Source organism: Schistocerca nitens, chromosome 2 (assembly GCF_023898315.1).
Source record: "Schistocerca nitens isolate TAMUIC-IGC-003100 chromosome 2, iqSchNite1.1, whole genome shotgun sequence".
NCBI lineage: Eukaryota > Metazoa > Arthropoda > Insecta > Orthoptera > Acrididae > Schistocerca > Schistocerca nitens.
Window position 1 is genome coordinate 580,810,659 of NC_064615.1, and position 17,821 is coordinate 580,828,479.

At 38.0% G+C, this 17,821-nt stretch overlaps 1 protein-coding gene across 3 annotated transcripts in view; it reads left to right on the forward strand.

The window, feature by feature from the left end:
• Positions 1-3,681: 3,681 nt before the first annotated feature.
• The window catches only part of LOC126236640 (RNA-binding protein 28-like), a 35,179-nt gene continuing 21,039 nt past the window's right edge, over positions 3,682-17,821 (forward strand). Inside the window, exons 1-2 of one of the 3 annotated variants that reach the window (XM_049946095.1) lie at positions 3,689-3,813; positions 6,791-9,289. In XM_049946095.1, the coding sequence (XP_049802052.1) occupies positions 7,898-8,716 (819 nt within the window). In that variant the 5' untranslated portion in view covers positions 3,689-3,813; positions 6,791-7,897 and the 3' untranslated portion in view covers positions 8,717-9,289. Of the gene's footprint in view, positions 3,814-6,790; positions 9,290-12,114; positions 12,956-17,821 lie in introns of those variants that run through there. The other 2 variants (XM_049946094.1, XM_049946093.1) reach the window with 2 other exon arrangements.

The window sequence follows — 17,821 nt, forward strand, 5'->3', positions numbered from 1 at the left end:
TCTTAAAAACATCACTTTCTCTGTAAATATCTTTGTTTGTCTCTAACAACGAGATGCCCCCAGCAGAGGGATAAACTGTTTGAAACCATCTACACTGTTGTGTAGGTTAAGATCCCAGGTATCACACACTGCAGCAGTTAACCCTGGTGGGCCCTCATTTGCGAGTAACTTATGAAATAAAACTTCAGAATTTTTTGTGACACTCAATAGTGGTAATAAAAGTTGCATGAAGTAGTCTGACTGTGTGATGTAATGGAGAGGTTAGGAGCTTCACATGCAGGAGTTTGTACGTTCGGATATTGCCAGGTGCAGTAAGTTTCCTTTATTTTCACATCTTAATTGAAATATCTATGATCATGATTTTTATTTAATTAATTGATTCAAATGTAATTTTTTATTTCCATTCCTTTGTCACATCATTTTAGTCATAATATCAACTTCTTCATTTGCTCTCATTTTTCTATGTATGATCCTTTTTCCATTTGAAATCTTTGTTCATATGTTTTAAAGTAATTTTATATATAAATTTCGATTTTATTTCTTTTGTTTTATAACTCTGTTCTTCGTACACATTACTGCATTCATTTTATCTATTTGTCATTTTATTTGAATCTCATTACATTTATAAACCCTTCTTTCTCTTAAATCTTCATCTTTGTTATAGTGTCCTTTGTGTAAGAGGTACTTAGGATATGTTGTAAATACTTCTATGACGATTACCATGCAAAAAGTTGCACATCTGGTAACGTAAAATACATTTTTCACACCACTGCCCAGTCAATATAAATCGATTATTTACTCTTTCGTTTGTTAATTGATAGATTGGAATTTTCAAATAATTGAATATTATAATAAATAAACATAATCAAATTCATAATCACAAAAATTCCGATTGGAAAAAGAATGATATAAAAAATGAAACAAACGAAAAAATTTCATATGGTGATTAAAATAATGTGACAAAGGAGCAGAAATAAAAAATTACATTTAAACCAATTAATTGAATAAAAATGATGATCAAAGTCATTTTGATAAAGATTTAAAAATAATAAAATTTACTGTACCTGACGAGTTTTGAATTCACAACCTCTTTCCCATGAAGATAGTATACCATCTGTCCACCTCACAAGCATGCTACATAACTCGAATTTTCTAATGTTAGTGATCATCAAGCAAAATTCCGATTTTTTTTGTCAGCTACTCCCAAACGAGGGCCCACCATGGTGAATGGCTGTAAGGTGTGATAGCTAGGATCTTAACCTATGTCACCACATATTCGGTTTCAAAAAGCCGATCCCACCACTAGAGACCTCTCCTTGTAAGCAGGAAAACTACTCTCTTATGCTCTTAACGTTAGCTGATATTTTTGCATTCGTCTGTTGGTAGATGCACTTTACTATAAAATGCAGCTGAGATCCGCAGGCCGCATGAGTAATTGACTCAGGCCATATGTGGCCCATTGGCTGCAGTTTGACAACCACTGTTCTGATGTATAATGTACATTTGAAGCATTTTGGGTACCGTACAGTTCTCAACCCTACAGCGCAAGTCTAGGAAGTTACAGCTTCGTTTGTCACAGAATCCACAGTATTTGGAACAAGCCTTCTACTCAGCTCAGAACCAAGGATCATAATCTATTATTGGACCAATGCTGCAGATTGTGAGCTTCCTAGAAACTCTATGAGCAAGGTTGATATTCTGAACCTTCTCTACCAGTCGCTGTTATGATGTAAGAACGACGTCAGAGCCCAAACAATGAATATTGTTTGTTCCAGTGTTCACAATGATCTGCAGTTGGTTGCACCCTTCTCCCTCAATGGCTGTTGGGATAGTCTCTTCAAAATGTTGGATGAGCCCCAAGGCATACACACTGAGTGCATCTACATCTACATATACATCCATACTCCACAAGCCACCTGATGGTGTGGCGGTGGGTAACCTGGTGTTCCTTCCTGTCCCTTGTTACAATTTTCCTAAAGGGTACAATCATTCGCTGTACATTTGATTAAGAGACCCCTATCCTTTTGTGTTGCCTCATCTTGACACAGGACACACCAGGCTACCCAATAAGCGAACTAAGTCCCACTGGCGCAATTTTCGTTTCAGTGGATGAAAGCACCTCAAGCTTGTTGGTTGGGGGGATAGATGTCACACCATGAGTTCTCATTGGTCACTGTCTCCCCTGTACAAGACGTCTAGACCTGCCACTGAGATGCCACTCAATCAAGTAGACGAGTACTGACAGAGTAGGTATTTCCTGCAGTACAGACAGTTTCCGCTGGAAACGATAGAACTCAAGGCACTTTTGGTGACTGTGGTACGTGACTCCCAGTAGCCCTCCCAACACATTCATTCCCGGCGGCTTCCAATGGCTTGCTGTGGGGCCACATTGTACCTGGTACAGTATTTTACAGGATGGTAAACAATTAATTTTAAAAAGTGCTTGCTCATTCTCTTTAATTTATATGAGTTTTCTGTTCTACAAATATTACCAGTAATATCAGAAACGAGATATCTATTACCACAGAAAAACTTGATAGCAAGAAAATTTACTGTTTCTTTGAAACACTGTTAATGTTATGGTCATCAAGCAAGTAAACAATAGCGTTATATGGAAAATACATATTCCTGTTACAAGACAAAACTAATGTGACGAGATATACTTACTTACTTACGACACTAGTAACTTTGACAATACTCGCACTATAAATTAGCAAGCGTCGGAAAATTCTCAAAAATATACCTTTTTCTCGTAAGTATATAACGATATTAGGGAAAGATTGGTGTTCAACGAGGATACAGTATGTAACTAAACTGTCTACAATGGACAAGAAGGTTACAATTGACGATAATGTATGAGTTTTCTGGCGGCACTCGCAGTGTTCTAAAATACACAATATATCGCGATACGCACAGTACAGACACAATCAATGTAAGACTCTGTGAAAGTATCACAAACACTAAAATGTTAGAATCTACAATTTCGAATCGGACCTGTCTGTCATACACGGTCTCACAAGTAGGAAAATTCGGAAGTTGTGTTATACATGTAAATGATCGCCCGAATTGCTCCGATTTGCTCACTTAGTTGAATTTGTGACAACTGCACAAGTGGCGTGATGAAGATGAACACTTGAGCGTCAGTTTCTGGTCAGTCAAGTTGCAAAAATTGTAGCACCAAGAAAGAGCGGCTTCCGCTTGCAACACCTAACCCAGAGATGTTTCAGTGAAGATCGAGCTAAAAGACAGTATCATCCATTGCAAAATATGTAGCGGTAAGTGTGCACATCTGTTTCACATACTACATAATTAAATGTAGGCAAACTACCACATTTTCACTGTTAAAACACTCTATAAAATGGCACTAAAAGTTGAAACATACTTATGCGATGCAGGAAAGACGACTTGGTGCTGATAAAAATGTACATGTATTTGGATACATTTACTATCTGAAGCTAGGCATGGTATCCCAAAACCGGTTATAGCATTGCGATAAAACCCTTTTAAAAGTATTTGGGGCTGGTTGCGTTCTTCGCTGATAATCGTTATTGGCCGGCATGACTGTTGATGAAGGTGCACACTGTACAGATGCCAGTTTTCAGTTCCCGTTGACGCGCGGTAAATTAGATTCCAAAGTTTTAGAGCATCCCGTGAAAAAAGTGATCTTTGACTGATTGATTCTCTGTGCCTAAGCTAATATGAATTCACGGTTGTGAATGGTTGAGGTGTTTGTTTACGAGTGCTGAGGACTGAGTGTATTTTTTTTTAATAATACGTGTACATGGTTGATTATAACCCGCGTTATATGAATTGGTAAGATTTTACGATCTTTAATTTCGATAGTCTGGAGCTGACGTAGTTGGAAACAAAGGTGCACTAATTTGTGCAACGTTAACTATTGCACGTTGTTTACTACCGTGTTACTTTATATCTTGGCTTAAAAAACAATTTACAATAATTCAAACAAGAAAGTTGGTATCGAGTGCTTTGTTAATTAACTGATATCGAGTGTGAACAGCGTCAGAAATGATTTAAGTACGCGCCATTTTACTTGTGGTCACACTGTTATTGTAGTAAAACGAGTTATCTTTTCAGCGTTTATTACCTCATAAATGGAAATATGAAACTTCTTGGCAGATTAAAACTGTGTGCCGGATCGAGACTTGAACTCGGGACCCGTGTTCGAATCTCTGGCCGGTACACAGTTTTAATCTGCCGTGAAGTTTCATATTAGCGCACACTCCGCTGCAGAGTGAAAATTTCCATACTTGTATTTGTTTTTCATTCTAAATGCGTTATTCTTGTTCTTCTAACATGTTCTACGTCCTGGAGGATCTCCTCGCTATGGTTGTTACGAAATTACATGTAATCTAATATGCCATAATTTGTATAAGCTTGCTCTCTGCATCATTGACTCTCATATTCTTCTACGGTTATTCGTGCTGTAAATATATGGCTGGCCTTGGCCAAACTCTGAAGATTATTTTATTGATTTATTATTAGTACAGTATATTGCCCCACTTCGGTACATCTCCTTTTCAACGTTGCATGGATGATTCATTATTCCAATGCTTCTGTTGTGCAGTGCTCCCTTGAGCCGTTTCTTTATTCACATTTTTATTCTTTCGTATTTAGGGGCTTACTGCCATGTTTTGTGCAGTGCTATATTAAGTCTCCCAATACCTTGGCCGGGGAGGGGAGGGGAAGGGAAGTACTTTGTGCCTATCTTTTCAAAATATTGTATTATAGCCAGGTATTTTATATTCAGAAGTTTTGAAAAAATGATTTCAAGTCTTCTAACATATTGCATAAATGTTTTAAAATTTTCATTTAACCTTCTCCCATAAAATTTTGTCTAAGTGACAGATGTGGTTTTAGGCAATGAAGAAAAAATTTTCAGTTTCCAGATCCTACTTACACATCAGTATCTGTTTCAGAAGTAAGTTGAGAGTAAAAGTCAACAGTAATTAATGAAAATTGACTTTTTTTTATAGTTGTCAAAAAGTTACCCCCGACCCTAGTAGTACGAGTTCCTGAAAGTGTCTTGGTATTTATAAGTATGTGGTGAAAGATATTTTCAAGTTCTGGTGCCTACATGCAAATCAGTACCACTTTACAAAGTCTGATGTTAATACAAATCAACTGCAATCAACATTTTTAAATTTTTTTGAGGGTTGGCATACAGTGACCTTACCTTGTTAATACACGTCATTGAAAATATACATTACAAACATGACTTTAGAAGAATTATAAGTAATATAACATGAATACAGCAACCAGTTATTTGTTGCTGTGTTAAGCCACAGTCGTAATTTTTTTAAAAAGTTTTCTACAGTAAAGTTTTACTCGAATAATCTGAAGATGGTCAGAACATCATTCAGTATTGTTATGTGCAGCAATTTATTGTGTAGAATATTCATTTTAATGTGTAATGGTTCTTGCCATTTAAGCTGTAGGGTGAAGGCTCTAGTTTTGGCCACTACCCCACTTATGGCCACCTTGAAGTCAAAGGTTAATTTTTAAGCTTCTCTGGAATATCAACCAGTTCTACTATAGATTATTATAAACTTTGTGAAAGGCTCTCTTCATTTTCTCTACATAATCATTCTTTTGTCTGTTTTTGTTTGGTGACACCATTTTGTGAAATGATCAGTGTTGCAGAAGCTGGGTTTTGCAGAAGTTTTCTTTAAGGGAAATACGGACGCGTCCGATCCCACACGTCTGCTTTGACCCATGACGTCACAAATATGGCGGAAACAAAAACTAACACACACACTTTCCACAAGAAGCCTAATGACACTAACGGGACAAGCGCGGGATATTGGGTGTTTTGGGTGGGGGGCAAACTAAATATAAACAAATTTAGATGCCTTGCGTAGCTACAACGTGTAAGTGAAGACAGCCATGCATGAATACCCACCCACCTCCCCAGGGGTCGTAACCCCTGCAACCCATAGAAGATAAAGATGCTTCAGTAGCTGATTAGTGTTTTTTGTCTGTTTTAAAAAAAAAATCTCACGGGATAGAACGAACAGATCAGAAAGATAAATATAATAAACTAAAACAGAAATTGGAGGAAACAGATAATTAAAATAAGTAACAAGTGTTTTTAAATTTAAAAACAAAAATTAATCTCACGAGATAGAACGAACAGATCAGAAGAGTAAATAAAATAAGATAAAACAGAACTGGAGACAGCCACACTCAAACCAAACTCCGCGCCGTCATGACGTCACACACGACAACACCCTTACGTCACGGGTCAAAGCCGACGCGTGGGATCGGACGCTTCTGTCGACCATCTTTAAGCAACACATGATCTGTTTTTTTGTATTTTACATGTTTAAATAAAACACCACAAGAAACTTTATCTGTTCAGAGGTAAGATAATACATTATATTTTCATTTCTTTTAAGTTTTATATCGCTCAGCCTAAAAACGTTATCAAAAGTATGTGGCCATTAACAGATCCATATTTAGCCCTTGTTCCGTGTTATGGCCATGCATGTGGCCATAAGTGGAGACATATAGGTATCCTGTTTTGGCCACTTCTAAAAACTGATACAAAAACATCAATATTAGTGTTCTGTCCTACATTACACTAGGCTAATTTTATTTAAATAGGCTTATTAAAATATTTTTGGTATTTTGATATCAGTATATACCTCATTGTTAGTATTGTCTTGGCATATCATACTAATTTACCTATGCTTGCAAGATACAAAATATGCAATAGGCACTATTCAAATATGCAACATTCTTTAACTAAATCTTTGTGCATTATTTATAGGAAAAATGAGTCAACCAAAGAATAAGAAGTTTCAGTATTCTCCCAGCAAAGTTAAAGATGCTCTAAAGGCTGTTGATGAGTGAATGAAGGTTGCTACTGCAAGCAAGTTGTACAAAGTTCCAAGGACAACATTAAGAAACAAAATTTCTGGTGTATCTCCAAAAGAATCTACAGGGCACTGTGGTCCACATTCTGTCTTAGGAGAACAAATTGAAAAAAAATTGGTGGACTGGGTTTTGGACTGTTCTAGCATGGGATTTCCAGTTACTAAAGAAAATGTCTGTGCATCTGTGCAAAAACTTATTGAGAATGCAGATATGGAAAGTTGTAAGGCTACATTTACTAACAATCGACCTGGAAAAAGTGGTATTATGGATTTCTTAAGAGGCACAAGGTTCTGTCACAAAAACATGCAGAATATGTCAATAGGGCTAGAGGTTCTGTTACAGAAGAGAAAATAAGAAACTGGTTTCACGAAGTATCCATCACTTTAAATGATATGGATGTGTTAAATGACCCAAATAGAATTTTTAATATGGATGAAACTTCTTTTTTTCTGGCTCCTAAAGGGGAATTAATCATAGGTCCTCGTGGCCATCATGTTTATGATAAGTCATGTAACTCTGACAAAGATAATGTTACTACATTGTTTGCAGTGAATGCTGCTGGAAAATTTGCTCCTCCCTTAACACTGTTCAAATATGCAAGGATTCCAGCATCATTGGTGAAAGCAGCTCCTCCAAACTGGGGCATTGGAAAAACAGAAAATGGGTGGATGACAGGTGAAAGTTTTTTTGAGTATATAACAAATGTATTTGATCCGTTTTTGAAAGAAGCTGAAATTCCCCGGCCTGTAGTAATATTTTTAGATGGGCACTGCTCTCAGTTGACACTTCATTTGAGCAGATATTGTAGGGAAAATCAGATCATTCTAGTTGCTCTCCATCCCAATTCTACACACATCTTGCAACCATTAGATGTATCTGTCTTTGGACCTATGAAAAAAATGTGAAGATTGTTCAGAAATGGCGTTTTGAAAATAATGGCACTGAAATTTCAAAATCTGATGTACATTCTGTTCTGTCACAAATTATTACAGAACCTAAAATGGTGGCAAATATTCGTGCTGGTTTCAGGGCCACTGGTCTGTTTCCATTTAATGTGAACAATGTAGATTACAGCAAGATAGTTGTTCGTAGTATACCAGCCTCAACCACAGTTCAGACAAATGAGGAACTTCCGAGACATTTCTCATACATTGATCCTGTCCTAGATGAGTTCAGAGCAACCAAGAGAAGCAATCATGAGTGGGAAGGAAATCAAGAAGCATTATTACTTTTCAAGTTCTGGAGAAAAATAGCTGATGAGGTTGAAATGCATGGTGCTAGTGGTAACACTGATGACATTCTGACAGATAGCATAGCGCCTCCCTCTGAAGATAATCAAACAGAGAATGTTTCACAAAACACAGACAGACTTAATCAAAATGTTGATAATATTGACATATTTTCAACACGCAATTCAGATATTCCTTCAACACCCACCAACAGTCTTATTCCTGCAGATATATCAACAACCCCCAACAGTATTTCACATAATTCAGGTACTCCAATATCCAACCATAGTCCATCTTCAGTGTGTATCCAAGTGACACCACCAAAATCATTAGCAACAGTTTTTGAAAGTGTCATCACTTGGCCAGAACCCAAACAACGAGGCACAAAGAGAAAGAAAGAACATACACCCACTGCTGTGACTAGTGACAAGTGGGTGGAATGTCATGAACTGAAGGAAAAAGAGAAGCAGGAGAAGGAGCAGGAAAAAAGGAAGAGGAAAGCTATGAAGGAGTTAAAGTCCAAAGAGCAGCACTTGGCATTATCTCATGTAAAAAAAGGGGAAAACAAGAAACAGACAAGAGTTAAGTGATAGGCCAACAAGTTCTTCCGAGGAATGAGAATGGACGGACAATGGAAGCAATTTCGATGACTACGTAGAAGGAGATGAAGATGAAATACCAGAAAATGTGAAACTATCTTCGAGTGAGAATTTGAAAGTAGGGGACTTTATTTTGGTAAAATTTAGTTTAACAGGAAATAGAAGAACAAGACCTGCAATTTTTAAGTATGTATCTGTAATTTTGAAAGTGCTTTCTGACTCTGAATATGGAATTCAGTGCCTAAAAAGTTCTAATGTTCAGAAAACTTGTTTCGAATACATTGAAAATGATGTTTCGACTATAACGGGTGAAGATATTATAGGGAAACTGCCAGATCCAGTCTAGGGTTAACATGGCCAAAACTGGGGAAATGCGCCATTTATTTTTCAATATTTTTTTCTGCTTTTGTTAAATAACTTAGAATATTTGTTTTTACATGGTTGTAATGTGTAGACTTTGAAGCAATAGATACGATTTTTTGAAGTAATTTGTATACTTTCTTCCTATACTAAAAATGTGGTGTATCTCAAATTGCCCTTAATGTGGCCATAACTGGGGCCTCAACCCTAATTATGTTTTCACAGATTTACTAGTTGTATGCAACATATCAGTGTATAGTGGGTTGTCTTGTGGCCAGGTGCAACATGTAATAGATGGTCACACTTTTTTTCCCCCATGACAATCATACATACAGATCACTGTTTACAATCCTAAAGATCATGTGCCAACCTTACAATGTTCCGCCACAGATGGCAGTCTTGGATTTTGGGTGTATTTCTCAAGCATACCCAGCTGCTGAAACAGCTTCTGCAGTTCATCCAGTAATTTCTTCCTTGTTCTTTCAATTGGACGAGTACCATTAGATTTTCCCATAAGCACAACTTTGGCCTAGAAAGTGTGTGGCCCCCTAGCAATGTGCCCTTGCAGGATAGATTTGATTTATTTATTCATCCATCCATCCATCTGAAACAATATTGGTATTGTTATGCAGTGAATATAATTCTCTCATAATATACAAAAATTCACGTGTGCTTTTGTTAGGATAAGGCAGGTGGCCGGCTGTGGCCTCGATGAAGGAACCATCTGGCATTTGCCTGAAATGATTCAGGGTGGCCATACAGAGCAAACTCCATCCTCTAGAATATATGTCATTGCTTTTGTAACTGCACTGCCTCATTCTGTTGGTTCCTATTATACAGTGTTCTTTCATGTATACACAGTTTGCATCAGGTAAATTATGATCTGAAACATAGTTTATCACTGTACACACAAATGAACATGTGGATCCATGAAAATGCTGCTATGCCTATCCTACTATGATGAGTGAGGTGGTCAGCTGTGGAAAATAAGACATTGCTATCATGCACTATAGGTTTTATGCACATGGTTGTCTTGTAAAAGGGTTACATTTATTGTAATGGCAGTCTTGCGTTATTAACCATTAAGTATTTTTTAGCTTTGTAGATGCATTGCTTATGAAGAAAGTTTTAGCTGAATTTTAACAGATTTTAGTACTTTTTTACACCACCTTGTTTTTCATTTTCTCCATGAAGTTGGGTTATTTCATCAGGTTGTATAGCTCTTGGTTCTTTCTTCATCTGCACATGCTCTCTTCATCAATTGGTTCATAATCATTCTCATGATTTCCCATTCAAAGATAAAAAAGTTCTTTTTTCTTAAAATCTCTGTATTGAGTCTCTGGCGGTATGGATGGATACCTCACTACCTATATTGTCATTTGAATGTCAATTGGAATATGGACAGTTCTATATAGGACAGTTTAACTGTTATGCACAATTAAAACGTTATGGCACAGATCAACCACTCATTGTGCCTGTGATGTCAGTGATCAATAGTGTTGCCAAGTGTAGAGTTCTGACATCTTGAGTACGCTGCAGGCTGCACATAAGCAGAAATAGGGGACTGTGGCTCTGTATGCTAACAAAAGAAATTAACTTATTCTCGCCGAATTCAGTTGATTTTTGTCTCTCTTAAGCCATTGTTTTGTTGTTTGTTTTGTTTTCACGAGACATTGTGAAGATTGCTCAGTATCCAGCAATTTTTCCTGCTAGTGTCCTTCCACAAGAAAGAGAGAGAATATTTGAAAACACAGAGGTATTTATGTTTACAATCCTTGGATAGGTAGAACACCCACATTACATATAAATAAAACCACAAGATGCATAAACATTTTCAATGAAGACTGTTTCAACACTTAAAAAGTTAGATCTATTTAACAAAGAAAATAATTTTTGATGTTATGACATACATCAAAGGAAAAAAAAAGACATTTTTACTATTCTTTCACTTCTCATCAGTGTTGAGTATTAACAGCACAACCTTTGTCAAGAACACCCACTATGAATTTTGCTGTGTCGTTAGCAAATTCTTTTTATCATTCTCGTTCCCACATTCTCTTGGTATATTTGGACTTTTTTGTAAAAACGATGGTCTCACTTAACCTCATTTTTACAGTGCTGACAAAGTACACAAGTTTTGGACTGCCATGTGAAAGAAAACGACAGTCCACAAGATGAGACTGGGTATAGAAATAAAACACCAAAAACCTTGTTGTAGACTTACTTACCACAAGTAGTTGATTGAGACAAGAAAGCTGCTCCTGTAAAAGGATCTTCAGTTTGACTCTAGATCTGTGTCTACAGAAAATAATTTTGTTTGATGGTATGTAACTGAACTTCATAACTGGAAGTGTAGTTGCAAGCATGTGCTGGGTACGTCAGCCATTGACCATGCTATAATGCCAGACCTAGGCTACTCGGCGTGGAACCTGGCAGGCCCGCTTGACTTCGTGAACAGCAAGTCATCCAAACCAACCGATCTGCAATCTTTCTCAAACGATTTTAAAGAAACAATTTGGTAATAAACTCTCATTCTCACACACCTTATAGTTTAGTTCATCAGCTTCATGATGAACTGCAGAAATAGGATTTTGGCAAATGATAGCACACAAAGACAAGACTGTTTTGCTGTATGATTAAAATGCTCAACTTCCACATCTACCGTGATATTCAACCAACTACAGATTTTTTCAATAAAATAATGTAATTATTTAGAACCATGAATAGCTGGTGAAATGAGAACATCTTTTGGGTTTGTAGCAATATAAATGAAGAAGTTGTAAGGTTATTTTTATAAGATGAGGCACGGGAGATTTTCCTTATATTTCCAGTCTCCCACCACATTAGAAAGTCCCACTGTCTGGCCACATAGGAGCATTCCTCTTGTAACTCAGTACCACCCAGGACTGGAGCAACTGCATTACATTCTCCACCAGGGGTTCGACTACCTCTCGTCGTGCCCTGAAATGAGGAAAGACCTCATGGCTGACCGCTGCAATAGACCTAGATGCAAGACTTGTCTTATACATCCTCCCATAACAACCTACTTCAGTCTGGTCACAAACATCACCTATCCCATCAAAAGCAGGGCTACTTTTGAAATCAGTCATGTGATCTACTATCTAAGTTGCAACCACTGTGCTGCATTCTATGTAGGCATTACAACCAACAAGCTGTCTGTCTGCGTGAATGGCCACTGACAAACTGTAGCCAAGAAACAAGTGGACCACCCTATTGCTGAGCACACAGCCAGACATGACATCCTTCATTTCAATGGCTGCTTCACAGCCTGTGCCATATCGATCCTTCTAACCAACACCAGCTTTCAGGAATTGCGCAGGTGAAAATATCCTACATGCCTGTAACCCTCCTGACCTCGATCTTCGTTAGTCATTGTCCTCTCTCATCCAACCCCTTCTCTGTTCCCATTCCAGCACTACACATCCCTCATTCCTCCATTGCACTCAGTCTTTTTACTTCTCTCCTTTCCTGTATCCCCCCACCTCTCCACTGCCCTCCGTCTAACCTCCCGGCTTCACATATCTGCCCTACCCTCTTTCCACCTCGTCCCCTGCGCCCTCTCAACAAGCCTGTCACTGTCCGCCACCCCACCCACTATCCCTCCCCTTCCCATCCCGTCCCAGCCTCCTCCTTACCCCAACCAGTCGCCACTCCCATTACGCACTAGTGCTGCTGCTTGCAGTGTGGCCTCCCTGAGACTGCGCAGTCATGTGTGTGTGAGTTGTGTTTGCATGAGTGTGTTCGTGTGTGTTTGTCATGTAACTTTGACATAGGCCTTACTGGTTGAAAGCTATATTTGTGACGGTCTTTTTGTTGTGCCTATCTGTGACTCAGCATCTCTGCTATATGGTGAGTAGCAACTTTCCTTTTCACAATATAGCTATTATTACCTTAACTTTACATGATCACATTGCCTTTTTGTGGATATCATAATGTCACAAGATGCCGAGATGTGGCAGTGTGCTATGTCAGAAGCAATAATACAAATTTGTATGCATGAAATTAGGTTGCTACAAAGTATCTCTATGCAGATAAAAACTAGCCTTCAAACATTGTGCTGGTAAATATATGATGAGAAAATGGTGTTTGCTTGCATCTTTATTCCTGGTATGGTGAATGTCATTTTAAATCTTGCAGAGGTATGTCTTTGAATTCATAAGATTGCTCACTTGAAGCACAGTGATGTTTTTGGCGATGTTGACTGAGTGGTATTGTGACCACTATGATAAAATGATTTTTCTGAGTGCTTCTGTGAGCAATTTTTAAATTACATGCTTTAACGACATAAGAACTTGGGATCATACTGTATATAACAGAAAGTAGGACTACTACTCATCACTCTGGTTGGTCATCTTAAGATTCAGATTCAGCTATAGGTAGCAGAGTTGCATAGCATTAGCGTTCTGTCATATCCATTAGGAGAACTAAGTTTTTTTTGTAGACTTATGTCTACTCCATCACAAAAATACTATTTCGCTCATCTCCAGTGACAGCATATATCATTTAGTGAGTAGTGCAGTACATTGTGATCTTATTATCTGTTAATTTTCTACAGTTTCTGACAAAGAACAGGCTAAATTTCCATGGTGTGGTGTGAGTACCCACGTAGAGGAAATGTTGCAACAGGGGCACTTTATCAGCCAAGCCACTGGCGGCATTGTAGGGAAAGCTGGTTTGCCATTGGTGTTATCTGGGCAATGGTGTCATGTCCACCGCTGGTCAGCCGAACATCAAAAGTTGCAACTAATTTTAAATGCTCTATACATACGCTTCATGGTCAGGATTTACAGTGACAGCCACAAAAGGAAATAATGCTTCTCTGTTGAAGATGCTTAAAGTTGACCTATCAGCAAATAAGAAATTGCTTATCATGGCCCTTTGCGGTGGCCACTATCATGCTGTAAATATATTCAGTTTCTACAGTTATTCATTTTGTTCCATATATCCCACCATTAAGAAGAAACATAAGTTGAATGAATCGAGGTGTAGAGAATAAAGAGAAGCAACAGTTAGAAGCTAATTATGTGCATTGTATCAGTAACTAACTGTTGTTAAGTTACTAGACAGTCCTTCTATTTGACATTGTAAAGTTAGCAGAAAAGCCACTATTTTGACAAAAGCGTCCTCATCCCATATTATCTGATATGTAAAACCTATTATTATCTTATGAATATAATAGAGGGAAACATTCCACGTGGGAAAAATATATCTAAAAACAAAGATGCTGTAACTTACCAAACGAAAGTGTTGGTATGTTGATAGAGACAAAAAACACAGAAACACACACACAAATTTCAATCTTTCGCAACCCACAGTTGCTTCATCAGGAAAGAGGGAATGACTCCTTACCCTCTCCCTTAAAACCCACATCCTTTCGTCTTTCCCTCTCCTTCCCTCTTTCCTGATGAAGCAACTGTGGGTTGCGAAAGCTTGAAATTTGTTTGTGTGTTTCTTGTCTCTGTTATTATCTTAACTTTACATGATCATATGTAATGTCACAAGGTGCTGAGATGGGGCAGTGTGCTACGCCAGAAGCAATAATTCAAATTTGTATGTGTGAAATTAGATTGCAACAGGTAAAAACTAGCTTCCGAACATTGTGGTGGCAAATATATGATGAGAGAATGGTGTTTGTTTGCGAACTGCATCATTATTCCTTCTGTATGGTGACTATTTTTACGCATTTCTTTTTAAATCGCGCAGAGGTACGTCAGTGAATTCATAAGATACTCACTTGAAGCACAGTGATGTTTTTGGTGATGTTGACTGAGTGGTATTGTGACCACTATGATTAAAATGATTTCTCTGAGTGCTTCTGTGAGCAATTGTTTAAATTATGTGCTTTAACCATGTAACAACTCGGGATCATACTTTAGAATAGAAAGTAGGGTTACTATTCATCACTCTGTTTGGTCATCTTAAGATTCAAGATTCAAGATTCAATTGTAAATTGAATGTCTCTCTATAGCTTGTGAAACAAAGGTAGTGGGTAGTAGAGTTTTCATAGTATTAGCTTTCTGACATGACCACTAGGAGAACTAAGTCTTTTTGTAGACTTACTTCTATGCCATCACAAAAGTACTATTTCACTCCTCTCCAGTGACTGCACATATAATTTAGTGAGTATATTGTCAGAGGCAGTAGTGCAGTCCATCATGAGTTATTGTATGTTAATTTTCTATGGTTCCTGACAAAGAACAGGCTAAATTCCCATGGTGTGGTGTAAGTGCCCGTCTGTGAGGAAATGTTGCATTTGATTTAATGTTGGTTTCAACGTATAGAGAATTTCCAGGTCTGCTGAATATACTGGATATTAACTTTGTCTCTTGGTGTAGTGATGTGTTGTGTGACATCATATGCGTAGAAGAGAACAAATCTATGTACCTATATATCTATAATTTTTTTGGTATTTAGGTTATAGTAACACAGTGAAGCACAGCCCGAAGTATAGGTTAGGTTGAAAGTTGAGAAGCGATGGCAGAGCCAATGAATGTGGCTACAAAGTATTAGTGGTTGCGAAACAATTGTCTGTAGTGTAGTCCGAGGTCTGTGTTGGTTTGAAAGGTGACAGTTTGGTTGTGAATTGGCAAAGTGGTATTAAAGCTTCACTTAACTTTATTTTTGCAAACTGTAATGGAAAGCATTTTGAAGGTTTGCAATGCAATGTAAATTAATAAAAAAAATCCTAATATTCTTAATATATGAGTTCAGAAACCAAGGCCAGCAGGGATACAGATATGCTGTTTGTGTATACTGCAACACACAGAAAGTATGATTATTTTCAGTCCAGTAAATAATAGTGTACTTGCAGGGCCAGCAGCATTCTCTTACATTCTAAGCGTTTTCATTTTAAGGTTTGGACTGCCAGGCAAATCAGAATAGGAGTAGTTCATGTGGACTCTGCACCATCATTGAAGACCATGTACTTCTGGATTAATGAATTTAAATCTGGGTGGACAAGCACCGAAGACGAAGAGTGCTCTAGCTGTCCAGTTGAGGTCACCACAAAGAAAACCACATAAAAAATCTGTGATATGGTAATGCAAGGCCGCCAATCAGAAATTTGTGAGATTGCTGAGACTGTAGGCATCTCAACTGAGTGAGTGCATAGTATCCTGCAGCTGTGGTTGGTTGGTTGGTTCGTTGATTGATTGATTCAGTGGAGAGAACCAAACAGCAAGACCATTGGTTCCATCAGATTAGGAAGTTTGGTAAGGAAGCCAACCATGCCTCTTCAAAGGAATCATCCTGACATTTGCCTGAAACCATTTAGGGAAATCACAGAAAACCTAAATCAGGATGACCAGATGTGGGTTTGAACCATCGTCCTCCCAACTGTGAGTCCAGTGTGCTAACCACTGCATCACATCGCTCGATCTGCAGCTATGAAGAAGCTATGTGTGAGGTTGGTGCTGTCATTGTTCACAGTTGAAAAGTGCATCCAGTGCAGTGTTTCAACACAATTCTGGTGATGTTTTGGTTGCAATCTGCCAGACTTTTGTGCCATTTTGTGACTTGATACCTGGAGCCATCATTATACACCAGAATCAAAATGGCAGTCAAACCAATGGACAGAGGCCAGTGAAAGTGCACTGAAGAAGGGAAATACCATTTTGTCAGTTGGTAAGGTGATGGCCACTGTTTTTTTGGATTCTGAAGGAGTAGTCCTCAAAGGTTACTTAGAAAAAGGGAGACCAATAACTGGACCCATTATGCTTCATCGTTGGACTGTTTGACATGTGGTGGCTGGAAAAACACCAAGGTTGACATGCAAAAAAGTACTCTTTCACCAGGATAATGCACCATCCCACACATCAGCGATAACAATGACGAAAGTACATGAATTAGGCTTTGAAATGGTTCCTTATCTGCCCTCTTCGTGAGAATTAGCCCCAAGTGACTTTTTCATGGTCCCTAACTTGAAACTTTGGTGTGCTATGAAAAGTGGTAGTTGCAGTCAATAAGTATTTTGCAGAGTTTGAAAGAACTTATTTTTCCGATGGGGTGAAAAAGCTGGAGGATCGCTGGGCCAAGAATGTATCCTTCAAAGGATTGTCTACAAAACAAATTTTTTTACCACACTTACGAAACTGTGTGCACCACTGTGCAGATAATGATTTGCGTGGGATAATTGCCATCTACATACGTACTTTGCAAACCAGTGAAAAGTGCATGGCAGAGTACTTACCATCATAGCATATGTTGGGTTTTCTTCCTGTTCCAGTCGTGAATTCAATGCCATTATGTCCACATGGCTACAACAGCCCATCCAGCTCATCCACATGTTGATTTCACTCAAATTAGTGTGGCACGTCTGTGTCAACTGTTTGGCACCATCTACTGTGTTAAGGGATAAACTAGAGCATTCAATATGACCCTCAACTTTGACCAATTTTGTCACATAATGCCCAAGATGCAACACAGCTGTTATTTCATAATGGCAACCAATAAGCATAAAATGTTTCCATTGTGTGAAAAATTACAGGATCGTACAAATTCTTAATAAATATTGGAGCTTACGAGACTACCGCAGGAAAATGGGGGTTTTGGGCGGGGACAAACGTATCACCCTCAAATCTTTTTAATCGTAAAATATACAAAATGCACAACAGAAACAAAATGAAACAATAGTTCAAAAAAGCAAAAAATCCACTGTAAGAGCAGACATATTGCAACTGGTATTGAAAACATCACTTGTGCTGTATAGCTTAACTA